Raw genomic sequence first — 25,359 nt, forward strand, 5'->3', positions numbered from 1 at the left:
GAAAGGATGGAAGGCTGAGTCGACCTTGAGCCTGGGGAGATTTGAACTTGCAGTAATTGCAAGCAGCAGTTGTTAATCACAGTGCTTTAGCCCACTGTACTACAGGCTCTCCAAACTACTCAAAATTTTCGCTACCGGTTCTCCAGAACCTGTCAGAACCTGCTGGATTTTACCCCTGGACTAGGGAAGATATGATAGCAACATTCCAATATTTGAGGGGCTTCCACAAAGAAAGGGGGGGGGTTTCCAACATATTCTCCAAAGCACCTGAAAGCAGAACAAGAAGTAATAGATAGAAACACCAGGAAAGAGCCTGGTGGTGCAGCAGACTAATAGCCTGTTATTAACATTCAGCTGCCTGCAATTACTGCAAGTTCGAATCTTGCCAAAGCTCAAGGTTGACTCAGCCTTCCATCCTTTCTAAGGTAGGTAAATTGAGGACCCAGTTTGTGGGGGCAATAAGCTGACTTTGTATAAATATACAAAAGAATGAAGGCTATTGCTTAACGCATTGTAAGATGCCCTGAGTCTCCGGAGAAGGGCGGCATATAAATCAAATTAAAAAAAAAAAAAGATAAGCAACCTAGAACCAAGGCGAAATTTCCTGATAGTTGGAACAATTAATCAAATATCCTGCCTCCAGAAGTTGTGGTTGTTCCATCACTGGAGGCTTTTAAGAAGAGATTGGACAATGATTTGTCTGAAATGGTATAGGATTTCCTGCTTGGGCAGCGGGTCGATTGTGTTTGCAGCACAGATCAGTTAATCCACAATGCATTTCCTTCAAAATGCATTTTTTAAAAAATCTCTAAGGATAGGAGGCATTTATATTCAGTATTAATCTTTGTAAGCAGTCCTTAGCTGGCTGTTTTATGTAATCGAGATGCCTGGCTCCTGTGATGCAGTCTTCATCTGCTTTTTAATTTAGAATTGCCAGGGAGTGAATGAAGAGGTTTTGCCTTTAAATTGCTAGATGATGTAATCCTTTGAGAACGGGGGGAGAAGCAGCGTTTTAGAAAAATAATGCATGTTGGTACAGGGGCTGTCGTACGAAGCAAAAATGAAGAATTCCAAACTGCAGAAGTCGGTGTTCAAAATAAGCAGCCTTAAATCTCAGCTTGATTTTATATAAACGTTAAAGCGGGATTTGGAGAAGGGTCTGAAAGGAAAAGGTGATGTCATACAAAGTGAAGGGGGGGGTGAGACAGAGAAGAAAAGGAGAATAAATGAGGTCAGGCAAGTAAAGGAAGTCCTTGGTGCTCCCACAGCTTGGTTGCTCGCTTACCGAGGTTTCATTACCCAACTAGGTAATATCAGTACTAGAAGGGAGTGGGGTTTGCCCTCTGTTTATATACAGGTGGCTTGCCCTGTCAGTGTTGGTGAGAGTGTGGGTTTTTTCTTAGTAGTTCCTTGATTAGGCTGTTGTTTGCGGTTTGATTGTCTGCATTGCTAAGTTTCTTGATTGCCCAAACCACTTCTATATAAACAGAGTGTTCTGAACTAGGCTTCCTTAGAAAGTATACAGCACAATCTTAGTCCCGGCAAACCTCTTTTATTCATACGGCTGTTGTGAATTATTGTCATTCCCAGTCCAAAAGGCTTCTCAAACAGTCTTTCAGGGGAGTGTTTACAAACACCCACCTTATCTCCCTTGGAATGCTGCCAGAGAACTAATTGGCCTTGCCCCACACGCAGGGCAAGGCCAAACTTCGCACAGAGTCAGACAGAACTTTCCCAAATCTTTTACCGACCAGATGTACTAACTGCTTCCTGCAAAAGCTCACGTCCCATTTGCTTCTCTTTTATGTCTTATGGGAGGGGCCAATCATCTCCAAGCCTTACTCCCAAGTCAACCCTGTTTTCTTCATTGTTCCCATCTTTTGGCAGCTCTGCGTATGCGCAAACTGGGAACAGGCTCACACTGTTGTTCTGCCTCGCTGATGTCAGACTCCGAAGGCAGCAAAGAACTACCAGATGGCCTTGGCCCCCTCTCTGCCTCCGACTCAGAGCCCTCGTCTGAGCCTTCCCCAGACTCCAGGACTGGCCCACGTTCCTCCCCAACCTCCTCACTGTCCGAATCTACTACCAGCTCTGCTGGAGGGCCACAACACAGCGAGCAAACCCTACTCCCTTCTAGCACTGACGATGTTACCTAATTGGGTCATGAAACATCAGCAAGAAAACAGCCAAGCTCGGCGGAGAGCACTAAGGACCTCAGGTTCAACCCTGAGCTACAAATATGTCCTGGGGTCTCCTAGATTAGCAGAGAGGTGCAAAGATGCATCTTGGCCAACCAGAAAGATGATAATCTCCCTTGAAGATACAGATACATTTACTTTGAGATAACCACTCGAGACAGATGAATTGTAGAAAAAAAAATGTTTAATAAAATGGATGTAAGATTAAAGTAACAAGATGGCTTTTCTTCCCTGGACATAAGAGTCACTGTATGACAAAAGAGCACAACACTGAGGCCGGGACTGTGAATTGATATAGCCACTTGCCCAGGTATTGAACAGACAGACTTCACATTCTGTCCCTAAGATTCAAGGGCACAATATGGAAACTCGCAGCAAAAATGGAGGCAAAGTACAGGTCCCTTGCCTCTGAGGTAAAACATGTTCTATTCTTACCTGCCACTTAGTTACCGTATTTTTCGCACTGTAAGACGCACCGGACCATAAGGCGCACATTAGGTTTAGAGGAGGAAAACAAGCTGAGTCAGCTGAGCTGCTGCTGCTGTCGGGGAACGCTGGAGCCTTTGTTGCCGATTGGCGGTTGGATCGGCCTCCTGGAATACCGCCAATCAGCTGTTTTAGGGGGTGGGAATCGCTTATCACCACTAGAACAGCTGATTGGTGGTATTCTGGGAGGCTGATCCAACCCCCAATCAGCTGCTCGGCAGCGAAGGCTCCAGTGTTCCCCAGCGGTGGCGAAAGCGGTGACAGGCGGCAATGTTTGCCACCGCCACACCAACCCCCTCCCCCCCTTTTTGGGGGGGGGGGAGTACATCTTATAGTGCGAAAAATACAGTATATACTGTTAAATGACCGTAGCTCAGTTGCCCATCCTAAATCAGTCAATCGTGGCCCTTTAAACCTGCCAAGCAGCAATTTAATACAAATATATATATATATGCATATACGCACCCTAGCAATCATCCCAAAAGCATTCATAGAGGCTGTTTTTCCTCTCCTGTTTGAGAACAGCAGCCAGGTTAAAATCCAGGGTCATTTTCTTGTTGTAGATAAAAAAAAAAAAAAATTAAACCCCCCCAGCTCATTTGGGCAATTGTATCTTTCCCTTCCTCCTATGTCAGGCTTCAAATTTAATAGATTTCGAAGCGTATTTGTCTATGTGTACCCCGCTCGGAGCACTGGACTGGAACCCCAGGCCGATTCCTCGATGGTGTTTAAACTCCACGGCTTTCTTGAATTCTGCTTCGAGGTTATGTTGCAGTTCTTGTTCTCTGGGCCGGTCCAGAGCCATGTTTGGTTTGTTAGCATTTGCTGGAGAACTCTGAAGTGGGGCGAAGGCTTTTTTAAATCCACCCATCAGTCTGTGAAATTTGGTTTTTTCCTCCGGAGTTTCAAATGCTGCTGTGCTCCACTGGCCCAAAGGATTGTCCTGAAGGAAAACAAGGGAGAACGAAAGATTACTTACTGTGTTAAGAGCACTGTGTTGCTAAACAGCTCGGGTGAAACTGACCAGACATGAAACAAGGGTGCTTACCAAACCTTCCTTGGCAATCTTGGTTTTGCCAGATTCCCGGTCGATCTCTTCTTGAAGCGCTTGCCGTCTCACCTGGGAGCAAGAAAGGATGGAGTTGAGTAAACCCATTGAGTAAACTTGAATAAAAGAGGAGTGTGACAACCAGATTTCTTTAGGACAACGTTTCTCAACCTCAATTCAACTCCCAGGATTCCCCCGTTACCTTTGCTTTGCTGGGTGGGGAATTCTGGGAGTTGAACTCCACACCTCTTCGAGTTGCCAATAGAATAGAATAGGAATAGGAATAGAAAAACAGAACAGAACAGAACAGAATTCTTTATTGGCCAAGTGTGATTGGACATACAAGGAATTTGTCTTTGGTGCGTATGCTCTCAGTGTACATAAAAGACAAGATACGTTTGTCAAGAATCATAAGGTACAACACTTGATGATAGTCATAGGGAACAATTAAGCAATCAAATCATATTAGAAAAGAGTCAATATAAATCGTAAGGATACCAGCAACAAGGTTACAGTCATGCAGTCATAAGTGGGAGGAGATGGGTGATAGGAACGATGAGAAGATTAATAGTAGTGCAGACTTAGTAAATAGTTTGACAGTGTTGAGGGAATTATTTGTTTAGCAGAGTGATGGCATTCTGGAAAAAACTGTCCTTGTGTCTAGTTGTTCTGGTGTGCAGTGCTCTATAGTGTCGTTTTGAGGGTAGGAGTTGGCACAGCTTATGTCCAGGATGCGAGGGGTCTGTAAATATTTTCACAGCCCTCTTTTTGACTCGTGCAGCATACAGGTCCTCAATGGAAGGCAGGTTGGTAGTAATTGTTTTTTCTAATTATCTGTTGAAGTCTATGTCTGCCTTGTTAGGTTGCAGAGCCAAACCAGACAGTTATGGAGGTGCAGATGACAGACTCAATAATTCCTCTGTAGAACTGGATCAGCAGCTCCTTGGGCAGTTTGAGAAACACGGCTTCAGGAGTATTTCTTTTTGATCCCAAATTAAAAGGCTTACTTTTAAAGAATTCTTCTACCTCTGTGCCAATGCAAGCCCGCCACGCACTGATATTATTGAAGGATCTCTGTGAAGGCTAAGAAAGCTAAGAAAAGCTGCACTGGCGTTAACAGGCTACCCCTCTGAGGATGAAAATGGCACTTGTGAAAACAAAACCAAGCAAACTGCACAATCTCTTTACACGGAGGAGGTTCTCAAATTCTCCGGTGCCCTGATTCCCTGCTGCCTGCAATCACAGGCCAAATAGAATTTTCTCAGTAAAGAGGTTAGAGTAGATGGGAGTGTATTTATTTACATACAATTGTATGACTGATTGCTCTAATGAATTTAGCAGGGAAGGGAAGGGAGGGGAGGGGAGAGGGACTGATTTTTTTTTTAAATTGGCTTTCCTTTTGAGACTTGTGGACATCCACACTGCACCTCCTGCAGCATTTCCCCAAATCCCCTTCCATAACAAAAATTCCAACGTGGCTGGACATCCGGGGGAGTCAGATAAGCAGTCGATGGCCATCCTGTCTCTCTTCTTTGCATCAAAGCCAGCCCTCATCTACATTAGGACTAGAGATCTTGTGATTTTCTAAATGCCACCAAATGGCATCGTGCCCGAGATCGGGACGCCTGTTTTGTTCTGTGTGACAGGCAAACCAGGTTTGGTTTATATAATGTTTTAAAATGGGAATGTCCCTGGCTATTTAAATGATCTTTGTTCATTCTAATAGACTAAAACATACGAAGAACGGTTGCAGGAACTGGGCCTGGCTAGTCTAGTGAAAAGAAGGACCAGGAGAGACATGATAGTAGGGTTCCAATATTTGAGGGGCTGCCACAGAGAGGAGAGGGTCAACCTATTCTCCAAAGCACCTGAAGGCCAGACAAGGAATAACGGATGAAACGGATCAAGGAGAGATTCAACCTGGAAATAAGGAGACATTTTCTGACAATGAGAACAATCAACCCATGGAACAGAAGTTGCCTTCGGAAGCTCTGGGAGCTTCGTCACCGGAGGCTTTCAAGAAGAGATTGGACTGCCAATTTTTGTCAGAAATGGTGTAGGACCGTGATGGCGAACCCTATGGCACACCCTCTGCGGGCACGTGAGCCGTCACTCAGCTCAGCTCTACCGTGCATGCATGCGCGCCTCCCACCAGCCAGCTGATTTTTGGGTCTCTGGCTCAGGGGCGGGGTGCATGTGGGAGATGTGCGTGCATGCGCGGGGGGGTGCCCCCCACAGCCCGTTTTTGGTCCCAGGAGGCTTCAGGGAGGCCTGCCAGGCCCAAAACGGACCATGAGGGGTCTTAGGTCCCAGGAGGCTTCAGGTAGGCCTGCCAGGCCCAAAACGGGCCATGGGGGGGTCTTAGGTCCCAAAGGCTTCAGGGAGGCCTGCCAGGCCCAAAACGGACCATGAGGGGTCTTAGGTCCCAGGAGGCTTCAGGGAGGCCTGCCAGGCCCAAAACGGACCATGAGGGGTCTTAGGTCCCAAAGGCTTCAGGGAGGCCTGCCAGGCCCAAAACGGGCCATGGGGGGGTCTTAGGTCCCAAAGGCTTCAGGGAGGCCTGCCAGGCCCAAAACGGGCCATGGGGGGGGGGGGGTCTTAGGTCCCAGGAGGCTTCAGGCAGGCCTGCCAGGTCCAAAACGGGCCATGGGGGATTGTGCACGCATGTGCGGGGGTCAGGGGGAGCGCGGGGGGTCGCACACGCATGCATGGGGGGAAGCGGGAGGGTTGCGCCTGCATGTGTGGGGGGCAGGCGCTCGAGGGCATTGCATTATCGGTGTGGGCACGTGCATGTGTGACACCCACCCACCTGTGCTCTCTCCCGCTTTTGGCACGCGACGGCAAAAAGTTTAGCCATCGCTGGTGTAGGGTCTCCAGCTTGGGCAGGGGGTTGGACTAGATGACTTACAAGGTCCCTTCCAACTCTGTTGATCTGTTAAAGATCCCAACAACAGCCGTCAGATAAGAAAGGATTGTACCTTGTCTATCTTCACTTCATCGCAGTTTCCTTTTTTGAATGCCACCAGTTTTATTTCATCTGCTGTGATCTGTTTCTTTAAAAAAAATAACAAAAAAGACACAATGCTGTTGAAACCTCTTCAGGATTAGGAATAGTAGGCTTAAAAACAACCTTGTTGTTAATTCTCCCCAGTATGGTGTCGCACTAGATTTCCCATGCGCCGTGCTAAAAACGGGACACAAATACTGACTGGGCTGTTCTACTCTTAAGCAGCCCCTGAATTCCAAACCTTTTGGATCCATAAATAGGTTACCATGCTAAAAAAAAGGACAAGAGGATAACATTGGACAGCCAATTCTCTTCCTCTTTCTATTAAAACTGCTCGGGGTAGGTACAAGAGGTGCGCAGAGCAATAAAAGGCCAAGATATATCATCATACCCATCACAAAAGCCTTTTTTCTTGGACAGCGTGGATAAAATTGACCGAAAAAGCTTTTCTAAAATGAAAAGGTTGCTCGGCAGTATATTTCTGGAGGCATTTTGAAATGCCAACCTGAGCGTGAAATAGCTTGGAAGTATTACGATGATTATTTGCAACACACTGGGGAAAATTCAAACGCAAAGGATGGGATTCTCTTGATGATATCTGGGCTGGGACGAAGTTTTGGGAATGCTGGCTTCTCTGGGGGATATTACAGCCGGATGCATTTTATTATCTCAAAGATTGATCAACCAACTCATCCCATCAGCAAGGCAAATCTTTTAACGGGGAGCATTCAACCGTGGCAACTTTTAAAACTTGTGGATTTCAACTCCCAGAATTCTGGCTGGGGAATTCTGGGAGCTGAAATCCACAAGTCTTATAAAAGATAAAATCAAGGTTTGGACACCCTTGATTTAAACTCTTTTGCTTAAGGGTTTTGTTGTTGTTGTTTTTTTCTTGGCGTTCACGGCTGCTCAAACTACGAAAAAATTATTTCCCCAGCCTCTTTTCGAGACCACACGGGAAGCCGGAACGCAGACTTGCAGGATTCCACTTTTCCGCCAGGATTATGGGATTTAACGGAGCCTTCGCTTCCAGAAACAATCAGAAATCTGGAGCTCACCCTTGAAAGGGTTAGGCTAGGAAAATATTACCTGTAGTTTGTTTGTCTTTTTTCCCCCCTCTAAGCTTTCTCAAACCGCCAAGGTTTCTGAGATGGCAACGGTGATTGATTTTGTGCCAAAACTGCACTGGATAAAAGCCTGTTTTTTTTTTTTTTTTTAAAAAGCCAGGTATTGAAAGGGAAGGAATTTATCAAGAATAAGTCAGTGATCTTTGGGTTAGGGGGAAAAACACAAGCCACCCTCCAACTGTGATTGAAGAGCTTCTGATTAATGACCAGGAATGTACCACAAAGTGGCTCCTGCATGCACGTTACTCATTATGTTTATTTTTCTTTGTCTGTTATTTTAGTGTTGTTTTTTAAAAAAGAAAACCACTTCAAGCTTAACTCCAGCCCTACATTACAATCTGCACATGTGGCCCGAGGAGGGGGGTCCAAGGCAGTGGTGAAATCTGAACTAGTTTGCTACCGGTTCGCTGGCTGTGCATGAAACTCATGCTGCGCGTGCATCTGCAGTATGCATCAAACTCACGCTGCACATTTAAAAAGCTACCGGTTCGGGCAAACTGGTAGTTAAAAAAAGCTACGATCCGATGATCAGCTGTGCCACGTGGTTTAGAGGTTTAGGGTGCAGTACCCGCCAAAAGGCGGCTTGGGAAGGTAAGTAGAACAGTGAGGGGGGGAATCAGCTGTGCCGCGCGGTTTAACATGCAATATGCGCCAAAAGGAGGCTTGGAAAGGTAAGTAGAACAAGGGAGGGATCAGCTGTGCCGCACGGTTTAGCTTCGCTAAAAAGCAGGAAATCCTGCTTTCTAGCAAAGCTAAACCGCGTAGCACAGCTGATCGTTGGATTGTAGCTTTTTTAAACTACCAGTTTGCCCGAACCTGTAGCTTCTTTTTTACTACCGGTTCGCCCGAACTAGTAGTTTTTATCACTACCGATTCGCCTGAATCAGCGCGAACCGGTAGCATGTCACCCCTGGTCCAAGGACCACAAAGAAGACTGAAGGGGCGGGCATTGGTTGGCTATCCTCTTATTAAAGGAAACTTGCCCTCCCTCCCAAAAAAACCCAACTGTCCTTTTAATGGCTTGAACAAAATTTAAGGTCCAGAAGTCCGAGGTCCATTTCCGCCCCACCCCCACCCCCCAGGGACTCAAAGAACCAATGGTCAAAGCAAAGGGCCACAGATCAGGGCGCTTCGCAGGTAGAATTGGTCCTCCTACAGAGGCTTAAAGGCCCAAAGAAATGGATCAGTGGCTTAAGAAGAGAAGCCACCGATTTGACTGTCAAACTGATCTCAGCAGTTCAACAGGAATCCCGCCTATCTGCAATTTAAGTCTGCGATTCTTTCTCCTCCGGTTTGGGATGATAACACATCAGGTTTTCGATTGCCTTTTACATGAACATCCCTGCAAGTCTCCCCTTCAAAGCTAAGCGAATAAATGTAATAAATAAAATCCACATCTTTGGAGCGAATCGTGCAGCCGTTAAACCAATCCAGCTTCCCCCATTGACTTGGCTTGTCGGGTGCCAGCTTGAGAAGGTTGCAAACGATGATTGCGCAAACCATCATAAACACATGCCAGTTGCCTGAATTTGGATCATGTGACCACAGGGATGCTGCAACGGTCATAAGTGTGAGGACCAGTCACCATTTTTCCACGCCGTTAAGTGCACAGACACGGAATGAAGTTTGTAAGCTGAGGACTAGCTGTATTATTAACTACTATTTTAAGTCACGCTTTAGTTTAGTCCCACTGAAATTATCAAAGTGCCAGTTTAGTTCAGATTTAGCCCATAAATTAAAACAAAAAACAAAAAAAAAACCCACCAGCCCTCTCCATTCCAAATGTACGGTACCTTAGTTTCCTTTTCCTTCTTTATTTTCATCCCACCATCTTGAGAGTTTTCAACTTCCTTTTTTCTCCTCTTTTTCTTGACTTGCTGTTCTTGGCTGCCCTCAGATCCATCCCGGTCATCTCGTTCCATTTTGTGTTTCTTTGCTTTCTTTCTCTTTTCCTTCCCTCCTCGCGCTCCCACCTTCGATACGACGTCTTGGCCAGCTTCTGAACAACGGTTTACGTTTCCAGTTTTTCTTTTCGCTTCCTTCTTTGCTGCTTTATTAACTTCCTTAGGGGTCTTGCCGACCCTCGCCTTTTTCTCAGACCCGCACTTTAGGCTACATTCACTCATCGTATCGCAGTGGTTTTCCTGGATCTTGGCTAAGCAGGTAAGAGAAGCAGGACTTATTTTATTCAGCTTCTTTTTCTTCTTCTTCTTCTTCTTCTTCTTGATGGCTTCACTGTCTTTTTCTGATTTACAGTCCAAATTGTTCTGTCGTTGAGTAGGTCCATCCTTACTTTGGGCATCTTTGCACTTGCAGCTGGCAGTGTCTTTTTTTGAAATGTTCTCTGGGTCGCCCTCGTAGTAGTCGAAGTGTTTCTTCTCGAGTCCTTCACTCACAACTTTCTGCTCAATGATCCTATTCTTTTTCTGACCGGAGGACATTTCTTGACAACTGGGTTTCAGTTCTCCAGAGATCTGCTTGACGGTCCCTTCGCGGTCACCAAGGTGTAAAAGCTCAAGGCAAGCAGATTTGTCTCTTCGTTTTTCCTTTTTTTTCTTTTTCCTTTTCATCGCCGATCCTTTATCTTGCCTGGCAACTTCAAGAAGAGTCTTGTTGCATTTCTTACTCGCATGAAGATCAGTAATACCAGGCTGTCCTTCGTCCAGACTGTTGGAGTTTTGAACCTGTATGCAAAAAAGCTTTCGGTTTTTCTTTTTTTTGAACACCTTATTTCTTTTCTTGGTGTCTCTTAACAATTCTAAATCTGAGCTGCTGTCTATAACCACGGGAGAGCTTGCCCCTGCTTCCTTCTTCGATTCACTCTGTTTCTTCTTTGGATCTGGCAGTTCTGAACTTATTCCTTTTGCCAAGCATTTTAATTTTTTGGGCCTGACTTTTTTGCCTAAATCAGAACAGTGTCTCTTGGGGCTTTTTAGAACAACCTGGCCACAATTAGGATCTTTAGATTTGTTCCTTTTCCTTGCTGTTTGCTCAGAATTCTTCATATTTTGGAGAACTTCTCTGGAGGGGAGCACAAAAATTCACAAAAGAAAAGAGGCTTTAGATTACAGGTTGGCTACAAATGATGAACAGACCTCCGCTTAAAAAGTAGCATACATTTATCACAACGCATATAAAGGTAAAGATTCCCCTTGCACATATGTGCTAGTTGATCCTGACTCTAGGACGCGGTGCTCATCTCCGTTTCAAAGCCGGAGTGCCAGCGCTGTCCGAAGACGTCTCCGTGGTCATGTGGCCGGCATGACTCAACGCCAAAGGCGCACGGAACGCTGTTACCTTCCCACCAAAGGTGGTCTCTATTTTTCTCCTTGCATTTTTTACATGCTTTCGAATTGCTAGGTTGGCAGAAGCTGGGACAAGTCACGGGAGCTCATCCCATTACACAGTACTAGGGATTCGAACCGCTGAGCTGCCGACCTTTCAATTGACAAGCTCAGTGTCTTAGCCACTGAGCCATCGCGTCCCTTCACAACACATAGGCAAAGGCAATTATTTGTAACGGAATACTAAACAAGTCTGATTTCTTTTCAAACTGCAAGCAGTCCTCAACTTACGACCACAATGGAGCCCAAAATGTTTGTTGCTAATCAAGACAGTTGAGAAGGAAGTTGTGTCCATTTTAATGACCTTTTTGCCACAGTTAAGCAAATTACTACAGTTGTTAAATGAATCATGCAGTCATTAAGCAAATCTGGCGTCCCCCATTGGCTTTGTCAGAAGCAAGCTGGGCGATCACATGACCCTTGGGACACCGCAACAGTCATAAATACATGCCAGTTGCCAACAACATACCTAACACTCCTCCTCTTCCAGTTGGCTTCCATGCCTAAGGCAGCACTAGAACTCACCGTCTCCTAGTGGCTGGCCGATAGTTGACCCAGATGGCTTTTATGCCTAGGAGGGGCTAGAACTCACCTCGGTGACTGGCCCAAAGTTATCCAGCTGGATTCCACGCCTAAGACAGAACTAGAACTCACCACCTCCTAGTGATTGGCCCAAAGTTATCCAGTTGGCTTTCATACTTAGGGGTGGGACTAGCTAACCATCTTCCTGGTGATTGGCCGAAAATCACCATCACCAACCGGCTTTCACGCCTAAGGTGGGACTCGAACTCACAGTCTCCTAGTGGCTGGCCGAAAGTTACCCATATGGCTTTTATGCCTAGGAGGGGCTAGAACTCACCTGGGTGACTGGCCCAAAGTTACCCAGCTGGATTCCATGCCTAAAACAGAACTAGAACTCACCACCTCCTAGTAATTGGCCCAAAGTTATCCAGTTGGCTTTCATGCTTAAGGGCGGGACTAGCTCACCATCTTCCTGGTGATTGGCCCAAAATCACCATCACCCAACCGGCTTTCACGCCTAAGGTGGGACTAGAACTCACAGTCTCCTAGTGGCTGGCCCATAGTTGACCCAGATGGCTTTTATGCCTAGGAGGGGCTAGAACTCACCTGAGTGACTGGCCCAAAGTTACCCAGCTGGATTCCACGCCTAAGACAGTACTAGAACTCACCACCTCCTAGCGGCTGGCCCAAAGTTATCCAGTTGGCTTCCATTCCTAAGGCAGCACTAGAACTCACTATCTCCTAGTGGCTGGCCCATAGTTGACCCAGATGGCTTTTATGCCTAGGAGGGACTAGAACTCACCTGGCCCAAAATTACCCAGCTGAATTCCACGCCTAAGACAGAACTAGAACTCACCACCTCCTAGCGATTGGCCCATGGCTTCCACGTCTAAGGCGGAACTAGAACTCACCGTCTCCTGGTTTCCAGCCCGCCCCACCCCAGGGAAAATACTGTTTTTAACAAGGGTTGCAAAATGCACGCCAATTGCAAAGATGCATTCACGACAGGTCGTTTGAACCTGTCTCCCCCATTGCACCGGTGATTTGCATCGGTTTCGAATACAAAGGCACTCTGCACAAGCCCCGAGGCACTCTCCCCACCCCCCTGCCCCAGCCCTGCAAGACCCGGAGTAAAATATGCGGGAGTGGAGTGGGGGGAGAGCCTTTTCCCCAACCTGGCTGGCTCCCACGCAGCCCCCCCCCCCCAAACTTCCCTCCCTGGCTCACCTCTCGCCTCCTTTTCCACGCGGCCAGACGGGACGCCTTGCACTTCCTCTCCCGCCAGAGGCGGCCGAGGTAAGGGGGGGATAGAGCGGCGCTTCCCGGCTCGACCCGGAAGTGGAAAAGCCGGGCTGGAGCGCCGTTGCCTAGAGACGGCGGCTCGCCGTCGCCTAGCAACGGCTTCCTCGCTCGCGCGCCCTTCCAATGGCTGCCGCCGCTGAGGAGGCTCCGCTGCGGAGCCTCTGGGAGGAAATTTGCGCAGGTGGGGAAGGGTATTCGCTAGCGGGGGTGGGGGTGGGGGAGGATTTTGGGGGAGGGCTATCCTGGGGTGAGGGGGGGGGAAGGGTTGGTCCCCGGGAGGGTTGGAGAAAATATCCCAAAATCCTGACTGGGGGGTGGGGGGGGGGTCTTTTTGACTTTAGGGATGCTGTCTGCAGGATGGTGGGTGGCCAGCAGGTGGCGGCAGAGAGACCCGGGAAAAGTTTGCAAGGACTTTGCTTGAGCGTGCAAAGCTGTTGAAGGGACCCAGCTTGCACCTCCAAAGGGCGTGCAATGCATGTGTGTGTGTGTGTTTGTGTGTAAAGGGGCGTGTTTTCCTCCTTAGGGAGAAAAAAGGCTGACTGGGAAGCAAAAATAGAAGTCCATGCACACACAAGTTTTTATTGGAAAGACCCCTCCCCACCCCTCCCCGAAGGGAATGGGACAGACAGCCTTGGTTACTTTCAGCTTTGGTTAGTGCAGTGTTGGTCAAATTCCCTAAGGGGAATTTCTGGGAGTTGAAGACCCACATGCCTTCCAGTTAGAATAGAATAAAATAGAATTTTTTTTTATTGGCCAAGTGTGATTGGACACACAAGGAATTTGTCTTTGGTGCATACGCTCTCAGTGTACATAAAAGAAAAGATACGTTCATCAAGAATCATGCGATACAACACTTAGCCAAGTTTGAAAAATATTGCATTAAGTGTGGGTGCGTGCCGGTGCTCAGAATATACACCACACCAGATTAGATTAGTGCCTTGGAGCCAGTCCTGAGTTACCAGAAATAGGATGTATTTTAGCCTTATCTGAATAAATCGGTTTTGTATTCTTTTCCTTTTAATAGCAATAGCACTTAGACTTATATACCACTTTACAGTGCTTTACAGCCCTCTCTAAGTCGTTTACAAAGTGAGCCTATTGCCTCCAACAATCTGGGTCCTCATTTTACCCACCTCGGAAGGATGGAAGGCTGAGTCAACCTTGAGCCAGTCAGGATCGAACTCCTGGCAGTGGGCAGTCAGCTTGAAATTCTGTATTCTAACCACTGTGCCACCATGGCTTGCTTGCTTGCTTGCTTGCTTGCTTCCTTCCTTCCTTTCCTTCACAAGCAATAGCAGACTTATATACCACTTTACAGTGCTTTACAGTCCTCTCTTAAGAGGTTTACAAAGTCAGCATCTGGCCCCGAACAATCTGGGTCCTCATTTTACCCACCTCGGAAGGATGGAAGGCTCAGTCAATCTTGAGCCTGGTGAGATTCAAACTGCCAAATTGCAGGCAGTCGACAATCAGCAGAAGTAGCCTGCAGTACTGCATTGTAACCACTGCACCACCGCGGCTCATAATACACGTAATATATGTTAACATAATAACATTGTTTTCTTTAAAAGGGCAACCAGGAAATTTTTTTCCCCCTATCTTATCTCTATAAATAAATCTTCAAAGCCAGGGCATTCTAATTTAGCCAGAAAAATCCTCTAAGAGCTTCCAGAAACGGCAACAAATTAAAAATCTTGATCTTTAATCCTCCAAATAGGATTCCACGAGTTAATTTCTTTTTTTCTTTGTCCTTTTCATTTTCTCTTTCACTTTCTTGAAAAACAAACAAACCAAAGAATTTGAAGCCCAACAGCCTGTTCATCCGGATCATTTGGAAAAGAAAGAGATTCCACCTCCACCTCCACCTTCACAGGTAAAAATAAAATGAAAAATCCAGATAGTGGTTCTCTTCAGTGCCTTAAAAGAAACTCTGGAACTATTTTATGCTCTTTTTAAGAAATGAGAAGATAAATATTCCATACAATGTTGCCAAAAGATTGTTTTTATAGATACACATAGAACCGTACCAGTGGTGGGTTTCAAATTTTTTTACTACCGGTTCTGTGGGCGTGGCTTGGTGGGCGTGGCAGAGGAAGGATACTGTAAAATCCCCATTTCCTCCCAATCACCTGGGACTCAGGAGGCAGAGAATACATGGGGGCTGGGCCAGTCAGAATTTTTACTACCGGTTCTTCGAACTCCTCAAAATTTCCGCTACCAGTTCTTCAGAACTGGTCAGAACCTTCGAATCCCTAGTACAGGTATCCTGTGTGAGTAGGGGGTTGGACTAAATGTCCTCCAGACCTTACAACTCTGTTACTATTACATTTAACTGCTGAAAGATTGCAGCGTTTGAGGTATTTTAATTTTTTTGGGGGGGGGAAGAGGCTGTTGTACAAGCAAGATGGCGATAATGGCTGGGGAATTCTGGGAGTTGAACTCCACAAGTCTTAAAATAGACAAGAATGGACACCCCCTGCCTTGAAATGTCTGTTAAAGAGGTCAGGGCGCATGGTAGCGTGTAATCCAAATTGGGAATCCTGGCATGTAGTGCCTTTTCCAAATCCAAATTGCCTGCTGGGGTTTGTCCTGAGCCTTCTGAGCTATTCCGCTCAGTCTTGTCAAACCCCTCCCCGTCATTTTTCTCCAGCTTTTTCTGGAGATGCCAGAAGCTGAATTTAGATATTTTTGCATGCGTGTCTGCCACGAAGGGCCAGCCCTTCCCTATGTAGCAGATCTCATTTTGCAGCGTGCACGTTATATGTCTTAATGTGAACTGACAGGCTCAGTTCACCGCAGCCAGCTTCGTCCTTACAAATGAGTCCTCTTGAGCTACACTCGGCTCTGGTTTTCTATGTGTCCTTACATATTTCAGATTCTGGTCTTAATCAGAAGAACTGTGAATCCCTCTAAATTCTCCTCCTCCTTCTCCTCCTCCTCCTCCTCCTCCTCCTCCTCCTCCTCCTCCTCCTCCTCCTCCTCCTCCTCCTCCTCCTCCTCCTTCTCCTTCTCCTTCTCCTCCTCCTCCTCCCCCCTAGCCCTGAGGCTGTTATCTACTTGGGTCACAAAATGTCTGCAAGAAAACCACCAAGCTCAGAGAGCGCTCTCACAGGTCAACCCTGAGCTACAAATACTTCTATGAAAGAATTACCCTCAGTTGCACTGAGAGCAGGTTCAGAATCCAACCTTTCCTTCGTTTTGTTCTTCGTTTGCTTATTTACAGCGTTTATTTACTTAAATTGAAGCAGGGCGTTTATTTCCTTGTTTTTGCTACTCAGCAGGTTCTCCCCGACGCCGAGCCGCTGGCAGAGCTGAGTGGGGGTGAGAGCAAGCCTGTGATCGCTGAGGAAGAGCCTCCCCAGAAGACCCTGTCTCTCCTTTCTGCACTGATAGCTCCTGAGCTCCCCGATCTAAAAACATGTAAGACATCATGGATGCTTATCTTCCTTTATCAGGGACCCTTTCTGAAAAGGAAGGGAGAGAAATGAAGGGACCACCCCGATCTTAACCACAATTTCTGCTCGTTTCATAGTTGGAACTGGAGTTTGCCCAGTTTCAGCCATTTTTACTGCAAGTTTTAAAACAGAGGTACAGAAAGAAAAATGGACAAAAGCACATTTAGATGTAGTCCTCGACTTACAGCCGTTTGTTTATTTTTTATTTTTTTTATTTTATATTGGATTTCTATACCGCCCTTCTCCCTAAGGACTCAGGGCGGTGTACAGCCAGATTAAAAAAACATGCAGAACAAATATTAAAAACAATTAAAAGATATATAAATTTGGCCCAATTAAAACTCATTTACCAATTAAAAACGTTTAAAACATTTAAAAACAGTTAAAAATTTCATCTTAAGCCAGCCCGGCTTGTTTAAATAAATGGGTTTTAAGGGCGCGACGGAAGGCACTGAGGTCTTGGATTCTCCTTATCTCTGGGGGGAGCTGATTCCAGAGGGTAGGTGCCCCCACAGAGAAGGCCCTCCCCCTGGGGGTCACCAGCCTGCATTGTTTGGCTGATGGCACCCCGAGGAGGCCCTCTCTGTGGGAGCGCACGGGTCGCTGGGAGGTCGTCGGTAGCAGCAGGCGGTCTCGCAGATAGCTAGGCCCTATGCCATGGAGCGCTTTAAAGGTGATAACCAACACCTTGAAGCGCACCCGGAAGACAACTGGGAGCCAGTGCAGCTCGCGCAGGAGCGGTGTTACATGGGAGCGCCATGCTGCTCCCGTCACTACCCGCGCTGCTGCGTTCTGGACCAGCTGGAGCCTCCGGGTGCTCCTCAAGGGGAGCCCCATGTAGAGAGCGTTGCAGTAGTCAAGGCGAGAGGTGACGAGGGCATGAGTGACTGTGCACAGGGAATCCCGATCAAGAAAGGGCCGCAACTGGCGAATCAGGCGAACCTGACAAAAGGTCCCCCTGGTTACAGCCGTCAGATGTTCCTCCAAGGACAGCTGCATATCCAGGAGGACTCCCAGATTGCGAGCCTTCTCTGTGGGGGCCAATGACTCGCCCCCAATAGTCAGTGATGGAGTCAACTGACTATATCGGGATGCTGGGAGCCACAGCCACTCAGTCTTGGAAGGGTTGAGCTTGAGCCTGTTCCTCCCCATCCAGACCCGTACAGCCTCCAGGCACTGGGACATCACTTCAAGGGCATCGTTGGGGTGGCCTGGGGTGGAGATGTACAGCTGGGTGTCATCAGCGTACTGGTGGTATCTCACCCCAAAGCCACGGATGATCTCACCCAGCGGCTTCACATAAATGTTGAACAGAAGGGGCGAGAGGACCGATCCCTGCGGCACTCCACAAATGAGAGGCCTCGAGGTCGACCTCTGCCCCCCTGCCAACACAAACTGCGACCGGTCGGAGAGAAAGGAGGAGAACCACCGCAACACGGTGCCTCCCACCCCCAACTCTTCCAGCCGGTGCAGCATGATACCATGGTCGATGGTATCAAAAGCCGCTGAGAGGTCTAACAGGACCAGAACAGAGGAACAACCCCTGTCCCGAGCCCTCCAGAGATCATCAACCAACGCGACCAATGCCGTTTCTGTGCTGTGCCCAGACCTGAAACCCGACTGGAACGGATCTAGATAAGATGTTTCCTCCAGGAATTGCGGAAACTGTCGTGCGACCACACTCTCAACAACCTTCGCCATAAAGCGAAGGTTGGAGACAGGACGATAGTTGGCCAATATTGCCGGATCCAGGGACGGCTTCTTGAGGAGAGGCCTCACCACCGCCTCTTTCAATCACTGTTTAGTGATGGTTCGAAGTTACAATGGCATTTAAAAAGTGACTTACGTTAAAAGTTAAAAGAATCAAGTACCAACTGAGTAACTAGGGATGGAGGCAATGGGGCTATGAACCACAGAGCTGATTCATTACATGATGTGTAAATGGAACAGACTTAATATTTACACGGTTGTAAAAACAAACGTTGATCTGTCCAGGTGCTCCCAGGGAATTTTTGGAATGCTACATTTTTCCAGTGCTTCTTCCCGGCATGGTAGAACTCTTACACGAAGCCAAGAAGCAAAGATGTTTTGAGGTGAGTCCAAAATCGTTCTCAGAAGGATGTGTGACCTTCCAGAATGCCGGATCGCAAAGCCACCTTGATGGTGTTTTTTCTAGGAGATGGACCAGAAGAGACCTCCAAGGTCCCTTCCCACATTCTGTTATTCTGTTATGACCAGGCTGAGCCCGAGGGAGGGGTCAAATGCATCATCAGTTCGGAGTCCTTTCACACCCACAAGAGATCTAAGTCCAGCACACTTTGAATTCCGTTGACTCTTATCTACCGCCAAATTTGCCTTGACCCTTAGTAGCTCAGATTCTTGTAGAGAGCAAAACTAGCCTTCCATAAACCTATATTCGTTTGAACAATTCTGGTTCCTGGTTTCTTTGCACCTGACAGTTTTGCAGGTAGGAAACAGTTGTACTTTTTAAAAATTTTTTGATTTATATGCCTCCCTTCTCCGGAGACTCAGGGCGGCTTACAATGCGTTAAGCAATAGCCTTCATCCTTTTTGTATATTTATACAAAGTCAGCTTATTGCCCCCACAAACTGGGTCCTCATTTCACCTACCTTAGAAAGGATGGAAGGCTGAGTCAACCTTGAGCCTCGGAGAGATTCGAACCAGCAGTAATTGCAGGCAGCTGGATGATAATAACCAGCTTAATAACAGGGTGCCTTAGACCACTGTACTACCAAGGCTCTTGGTACTTGGTTTGTTAGTATATGTTATTGAAACAAGTTTTGGACAAAACTTCCTTAGTCAAAGAGAGAGCCAACTTGGAAGTAAGGAGAAACTTCCTAACAGAACAATTAATCCGTGGAACAGTTTGCCTCCTTGAAGTTGTGGGTCAAAATCACTGGAGGTCAAAAATTGGATTTCACCACTTGAGCCAGGTCTATGACGGTCATAAACCAAGGACTACCTCTACTTCGTTATGTGGAAACCTTTAGCCCTTCAGTCTTTTTAAAACCGACATAAACAGCTGTTCTTCCCAGCATCCCATTAGTGGTTTGAAACGCTGCTTCCCTGCAGGTTTAATGATGGCTTTTAGGGAAACTAACCTTATTAAGCCTTCATTTCCATTTTTTTTTACTCCTTTGTTGTTTTTCTGAACCGACTTTTCATAGTTAGGAGGCAGCAATTAACTGTAGTTTCATCGTCAAAACCCCCTTTTTAAAAAAAGAAACGACATTTTTTTTTATTTTAAAACCAGTATAAGCGGAAAGCTTGATTTGCACTTAGTCTGTGAGCTGCATTTCAAAAAAAACACAACACCTCTGCATATTTAAGAAGGGTTGAGCCAATGGCACTGGGTATTTTTACAAAATTAGATTTTTACAGGTAGTCCTCGACTTACAACAGTTTGTTTAGTGACCGAAGTTACAACGGCACCAAAAAAAGGGACTTATGAGCGTTTTTCACGCTTAACAACTGTCTCAGCGTCTCCATGGTCATTGCGATTAAAATTCAGATGCTTGGCAACTGACTCATAGTTACGACAGTTGCAGTGTCCTGGGATCACGTCATCCTCTTTTGAGACCTTCCGACAAGCAACATCCATGGTGAAGCCAGATTCACTTAACAACCGTGTGACCGCTGCAGTGATTCACTTAACGACTTGTAGTCAGAAAGATGGTTAAAGTGGGGCAAAACCCACTTAACGACTGCCTCATTTAGCCACAGAAATTTGCTGCTCGAGGATATATATATATATATATATATATATAGAAAGAATATGCACATAAAAGCCTACGAAAAGAAAGAAAAAGAAACATTGTACCTTTACAGGGAGGATACCTGAGAAGAGGGTGTGGCTCACTGACGAAGCCTTATAAGGCAGAAATAGCTATCTGAGTCTCCCAAAGGGCAGCACAGAGTCTGCTGTCTGTCAGCAAGAAACAAAAAGCCCAGAAACTTGGCCAATGAATAAGCCAGTCAGAATCTGCAAGATTAAGTTGGGAGGGCGTGTGACAGCTTTCTCCATTCCCCTCTGAGGAGGGTCTTAACTTGCAAACTCCCATCACCCTTAGCCGGCAGAAGGCTGGCAGCGGATGATGGGATTTGAAGTCCTACTCAGCTCTCGAGTGTCAGAGAACAGCAAGTCTGCCAGTTTCAAAGACATCTCGGGGCTAAAAGTACGGTTTGCAGAGTAACAAAAGCAAATGAGCGTGGGTGTCAGAGGTTGTATCCAGCCGGTTCGGGCGATTGCAAGTGGGCCCGCCCTGGCTCTATGCTGTCCTATTTAGGCACGTTTTTGAGGCTCGGTGCAGTGCCTGTGCGGGCGCGGCGAACCGATAGTAACAAAACGTGAAACCCACCGCTGGCGGGTGCGTTTGTTTGTGCGAGTGAGGTTACGTGTCTTCTTAGAAGTCCTGAACTGTGCAAAAGAGGATCTGTGGCGGTTGGGCGTATCTATAAAATAAAGCAAGCGGGGTGGCGGTGACAATTATCACGATGCCCTGCATTGTGTTCCCGAGCGTAACACAAACACCCGTCAAGAATGGGGGAATTATTCTCCTTGTGGAAAATAGCGTGCAGCCCATCTGCCCGGGAACAATGCACATTGTTATGGAGGTTTCCTGTGCATATCCGGGCGCGCGTAACCCAGCCCAGCTGTGCGCGGAACTGGCCTTCTTGCTTTCTTTAAAGACAGCCGAGCCGAGCCTGAAAATATAAATACCGTGAGGCTCTTAACACTTTTGGTGGCTTCGCAGGGAGCTCCTCGTTCCAGGAGAGCCGTCTGGTTTGATCGAGTATTGAATTTATATTGGAAAGATGGTGGGTTAATCTCCCCCGGGGAGTCTGGAGCCATAAATGTCTGCCCAGATGAGGGTCCTCCCTCCTTCCTACTCTCTCTCTCTCTTCTCTCCTTCTCTCCCTCTTTCCTTTCTCTCCCTCTCCTTCTTTCTTTCTATCTCTCCTCTTTCTTTTTTTCTCTCTCCCTCCTTCCCTCTTCCTCTCTCTACCCCTTTCCTCTTGTCTCTCCCTCCCTTCCTCCTTCTTCCTCTCCCCTCTCTCCCCCTTCTTTCTGTCTTTCTCTTCCTCCCTTTTCCTCTCTTCTCTCTCTCTCTCCCTCTTTCCCTCTTCCTCTCTCTCCCCCTCTCTTTTTGTCTCTCTCTCTCCCCCCTTCTCCCTCCCTCCCCCCTCTCTCTCCTTCTCTCCCTCTTCCCTTTCTCTCCCTCTCCTTCTTTCTCTCTCTCCTCTCTCTCCCTCCTTCCTTCTTCTTCTCTCTCCCCCCTCCCCCTTTCCTTTTGTCTCCCTCCCTCCCTCTTCCTCTCCCCCTTCTATCTGTCTCTCTTTTCCTCTCTCTCCCTCCTTCATTCTTCCTCTCTCCCCCTCTCCTTTTGTCTCTCTCTCTCCCCCTTCTCCCTCCCTCCCCCCTCTCTCTCCTTCTCTCCCTCTTTCCTTTCTCTCCCTCTCCTCTCTCTCTCTCCTCTTTCTCCCTCCTTCCTTCTTCCTCTCTCTCCTCCCTCTCTCCCCCTTTCCTTTAGTCTCCCTCCCTCCCTCTTCCTCTCCTCCTTCTGTCTGTCTCTGTTTTCCTCTCTCTCTCTCCCTCCTTCCCTCTTCCTCTCTCCCCCTCTCCTTTTGTCTCTCTCTCTCTCTCTCCCCCCTTCTCCCTCCCTCCCCCGAGGATTTGCCTTCCCGTATAAACTGTACACAAACAGGGACTTAGGGAAGGTGAATAGTAGTCCTCAATCTATAACCCCAACTGGAATCAGAATTTCCATTGCTAAGCAAAGCGTTTCTCAAGTGAGCCTCCTCCAATTTTCTGAGCTTTTTCGCCACGATTCTTAAGCGAATCGCTGCAGTTGTTAAGTGGATCATGTCACGAAGCGGGATCCAGCTTCCCCCATTCACTTTGCTTGTAGGAAGCTGGCTGGGAAGGTTGCAAGTGGCGACCAGGTGGAGCCCGGGATGCCGCATTCCTTCGTAAATAGATGCTTGTTGCCAAGGGCCCAAATTTCGATCCTTCGATGGTGGGGATGCTGTGAAGGTCGTAAGTGTGAGGACCAGTCATAAGTCACTTTTTTCAGGGCCCTTGTAACGCTCAAGTCAGGGACTCCATGTATTCATTCTCCCTGGGACGCAAGGACACATTCGTACAATTGCCATAATTATATACCTCCAACGGATGCAATCACCACCCATAAATACCATCATTTGCATGAATATTTATAACCACTCAAGGTGACAAAGACTATACACAATACTCCCTTCCTGCTCCTATTTTGCCCCCCAGCAGCAACCCTGTGAGGTGAGGTGGGCCGAGAGAGGGGGGGGGATGGAGCTCTGGTGTGGTCGTGCCCTGCCCTTGCCACCCCTCCGTGGATTCCCACCATTTTTTAATCCGTGGAACGTGGCCGATTCAATGTCAGCTTGCCCTTCGGAGAGCAAAAAAGCAGAATAAAAATAAAACCTCCCTATCATTTCTCAGCATTGTTCTCCTGAACTTGATGTCTCTTCTGTTCTTTCAGAGGAAGCAGACACGATTTATCGCCCTTGATTTCCTGACGGAGTGGTTATACAAGTAAGTTTCTTGCTCGGGGTTAAGTGTTTGAAGACCGTTCTGTTATTTTCTCCCCCCGTTCTGACAGAGACCAATTCTGACCGTCCTCACTCACAGCAGCTCGCTTAGTGACCGAGTCCGAAGTGACGAAACGGCACCGGAGAAGTGACTTGATGACCATTTTTTTTTTCACACTTAACTATTGCAGCATCCCCCTGCGATCAAAATTCAGACATTTGGCAACTGGTTCATCTTTATGACGGTTGCAGTGATCCCCTTTTGCGACCAAGTCAATGGGGAAGCCAGATTCACTTAACAACCTCGTTACTAACTTAAGAACTGCAGGGATTCACTTAACAAACTGTGGCCAGAAAGGTCGTAAAATGGGGGGCAAAACTGACTTCAATGTCTCACTTAGCAGCGGAAATTTTGGGCTTCATTGTGGTCGTAATTCGAGGACTGCCTGTATGCCTAGTTTTCACTCTCCGTTTTTATACGTGTCTGCTTTTCCCCACGACGCTGATCCTCCCAGCCACAACGCAAAGAGGCAAGAGGAACCCTTCGTGGAATTTTTCGAGATCCCGTTCGTGAAGGATTGGCTGAAGGATCAGTAAGTATTAACTCGTGGTTTAAACCATTTCCATCTTTTGCTGCGTTTGCTTTTCCGTGAAAAAAACGAACGAAACGAAATCCTGGAATATAATCCACGTGTCTCTTTTCACTTTTCATTTCTTTCTTTCATCAACACAATCGCAACCCTCGGACACACAGGTTAATACGACCACCGCTTCCTTGCAAAGATGTATTTTCCTAGGTTTATTTGCATAGGGGAAGGGAGACTGCAAATAACTGAATTTTCACAGAAGTTTTTCAGAAGTGGTTTGCCATTCCTCCTCCTTCCTAGGGCTGAGTGAGAGGGGCTGGCCTGGGGTTTTCATGCCTCGGGTAAGGATAGACGGTGAACTAACTCACATACTGCTGTTTGTTGGTTTAACCAGTTAATTAATTTAATTAATGAATTTAACTCAACTAAGTGATTTTGGGCGGCTTACAATTTTAAGAAGTTTCTTCCCGGAGAACAAATTTTATAGGAAAATGGAATCTCTGCCATTCAATCCAGAGGATAAAAGTTTCTCCAGGCCCACAAACTAGGAGCTGGTGAGTTCTAGTCCCGCCTTAAGCATGAAAGCCAACTGGATGACTTTGGGCCAATCACTAGGATGTGGAGACTTTAAAAAGAGTGCAGAGAACAGCAACAAAGATGATTAGGGGACTGGAGGCTAAAAGATACGAAGAACGGTTGCAGGAACTGGGTATGTCTTAAGTTTAATGAAAAGAAGGACTAGGGGAGACATGAGAGCAGTCTTCCAATATCTCAGGGGTTGCCACAAAGAAGAGGGAGTCAAGCTATTCTCCAAAGCACCTGAGGGCAGGACAAGAAGCAACGGGTGGAAACTAATCAAGGAGAGAAGCAACCTAGAACTAAGGAGAAATTTCCTGACAGTTAGAACAATTCATCAGTGGAACAACTTGCCTGCAGAAGTTGTGAATGCTCCAACACTGGAGGTTTTTAAGAAGAGGTTGGACAACCATTTGTCTGAAATGGCATTTCAGGGTTTCCTGCTTTAGCAGGGGGTTGGACTAGAAGACCTCCAAGGTCCCTTCCAACTCTGCTATTCTGTTCTATTCTATTCTATTCTATTCTATTCTATTCTATTCTATTCTATTCTATTCTATTCCATTCCATTCCATTCCATTCCATTCCATTCCATTCCATTCTTTACTTCTATTCCATTCCATTCTTCTATTCTATTCTATTCTATTCTATTCTATTCTATTCTATTCTATTCTATTCTATTCTATTCTATTCTATTCTATTCCATTCCATTCCATTCTATTCCATTCCATTCTTTACTTCTATTCCATTCCATTCTTCTATTCTATTCTATTCTATTCTATTCTATTCTATTCTATTCTATTCTATTCTATTCTATTCTATTCCATTCCATTCCATTCCATTCCATTCCATTCCATTCTTTACTTCTATTCCATTCCATTCTTCTATTCTATTCTATTCTATTCTATTCTATTCTATTCTATTCTATTCTATTCTATTCTATTCTATTCTATTCTATTCCTATCCTGACTCCATCCTGAATGGGACCATGGTTGGAATGCAGCTAGAAAGTGCCTTGGCCTCTTTGCACTTCATGGATGGTATGAGACGTCCAGGATGCTGCCGAGAAAGAGGGCAGGAGGTAGGCTATAATAAGAACATTGTGCCATATTCAGCTGGCCTGC

At 46.6% G+C, this 25,359-nt stretch overlaps 2 protein-coding genes across 8 annotated transcripts in view; one reads left to right on the plus strand and one right to left on the minus strand.

Annotated features, from left to right (window-relative positions):
* Positions 1 to 2,364: 2,364 nt before the first annotated feature.
* KNOP1 (lysine rich nucleolar protein 1) lies at positions 2,365 to 13,050 on the minus strand. Of its 2 annotated transcripts, none has more exons than XM_034426249.2 (5): positions 12,960 to 13,050; positions 9,660 to 10,887; positions 6,711 to 6,785; positions 3,733 to 3,804; positions 2,365 to 3,627 (listed from the first exon to the last, which is right to left on the minus strand). In XM_034426249.2, the coding sequence occupies exons 2-5, from the start codon at positions 10,869 to 10,871 to the stop codon at positions 3,316 to 3,318; spliced, it is 1,671 nt and encodes a 556-aa protein (XP_034282140.2). In that variant the 5' UTR covers positions 10,872 to 10,887; positions 12,960 to 13,050; the 3' UTR covers positions 2,365 to 3,315. The 2 variants fall into 2 exon arrangements, with proteins under 2 accessions (XP_034282140.2, XP_087734821.1); XM_087878695.1 differs by having other exon boundaries at positions 12,339 to 12,964.
* A 36-nt stretch (positions 13,051 to 13,086) lies between these two features.
* Positions 13,087 to 25,359, plus strand: part of IQCK (IQ motif containing K) — a 124,445-nt gene continuing 112,172 nt past the window's right edge. For 3 of the 6 annotated variants that reach the window (XR_004592697.3, XM_034426256.3, XM_034426255.3), the window contains exons 1-6: positions 13,144 to 13,215; positions 14,831 to 14,907; positions 16,313 to 16,454; positions 18,485 to 18,582; positions 23,027 to 23,079; positions 23,591 to 23,668. Coding sequence is in view for 5 of the 6 variants with exons in the window: in XM_034426256.3 (XP_034282147.2) it covers positions 13,158 to 13,215; positions 14,831 to 14,907; positions 16,313 to 16,454; positions 18,485 to 18,582; positions 23,027 to 23,079; positions 23,591 to 23,668 (506 nt within the window). In the remaining variant the exon portion in view is untranslated. Of the gene's footprint in view, positions 13,216 to 14,830; positions 14,908 to 16,312; positions 16,455 to 18,484; positions 18,583 to 23,026; positions 23,080 to 23,590; positions 23,669 to 25,359 lie in introns of all 6 variants that reach the window. The other 3 variants (XM_034426252.3, XM_034426253.3, XM_087878697.1) reach the window with 3 other exon arrangements.

This window comes from Pantherophis guttatus, chromosome 14 (genome assembly GCF_059756535.1).
Source record: "Pantherophis guttatus breed Tessera chromosome 14, ASM5975653v1, whole genome shotgun sequence".
Classification (NCBI taxonomy): domain Eukaryota; kingdom Metazoa; phylum Chordata; class Lepidosauria; order Squamata; family Colubridae; genus Pantherophis; species Pantherophis guttatus.

Excerpts from the sequence above, each read along its gene's own strand:
- KNOP1 (XM_034426249.2), bottom strand. The coding sequence starts at position 10,871 with ATGAAGAATTCTGAGCAAACAGCAAGGAAAAGGAACAAATCTAAAGAT. Across the intron at positions 3,805-6,710 it reads ATGAAGTGAAGATAGACAAG|GTGAGACGGCAAGCGCTTCA; the intron begins GTACAATCCTTT and ends TCTTGCTCCCAG. Across the intron at positions 3,628-3,732 it reads AGATTGCCAAGGAAGGTTTG|GACAATCCTTTGGGCCAGTG; the intron begins GTAAGCACCCTT and ends GTTTTCCTTCAG.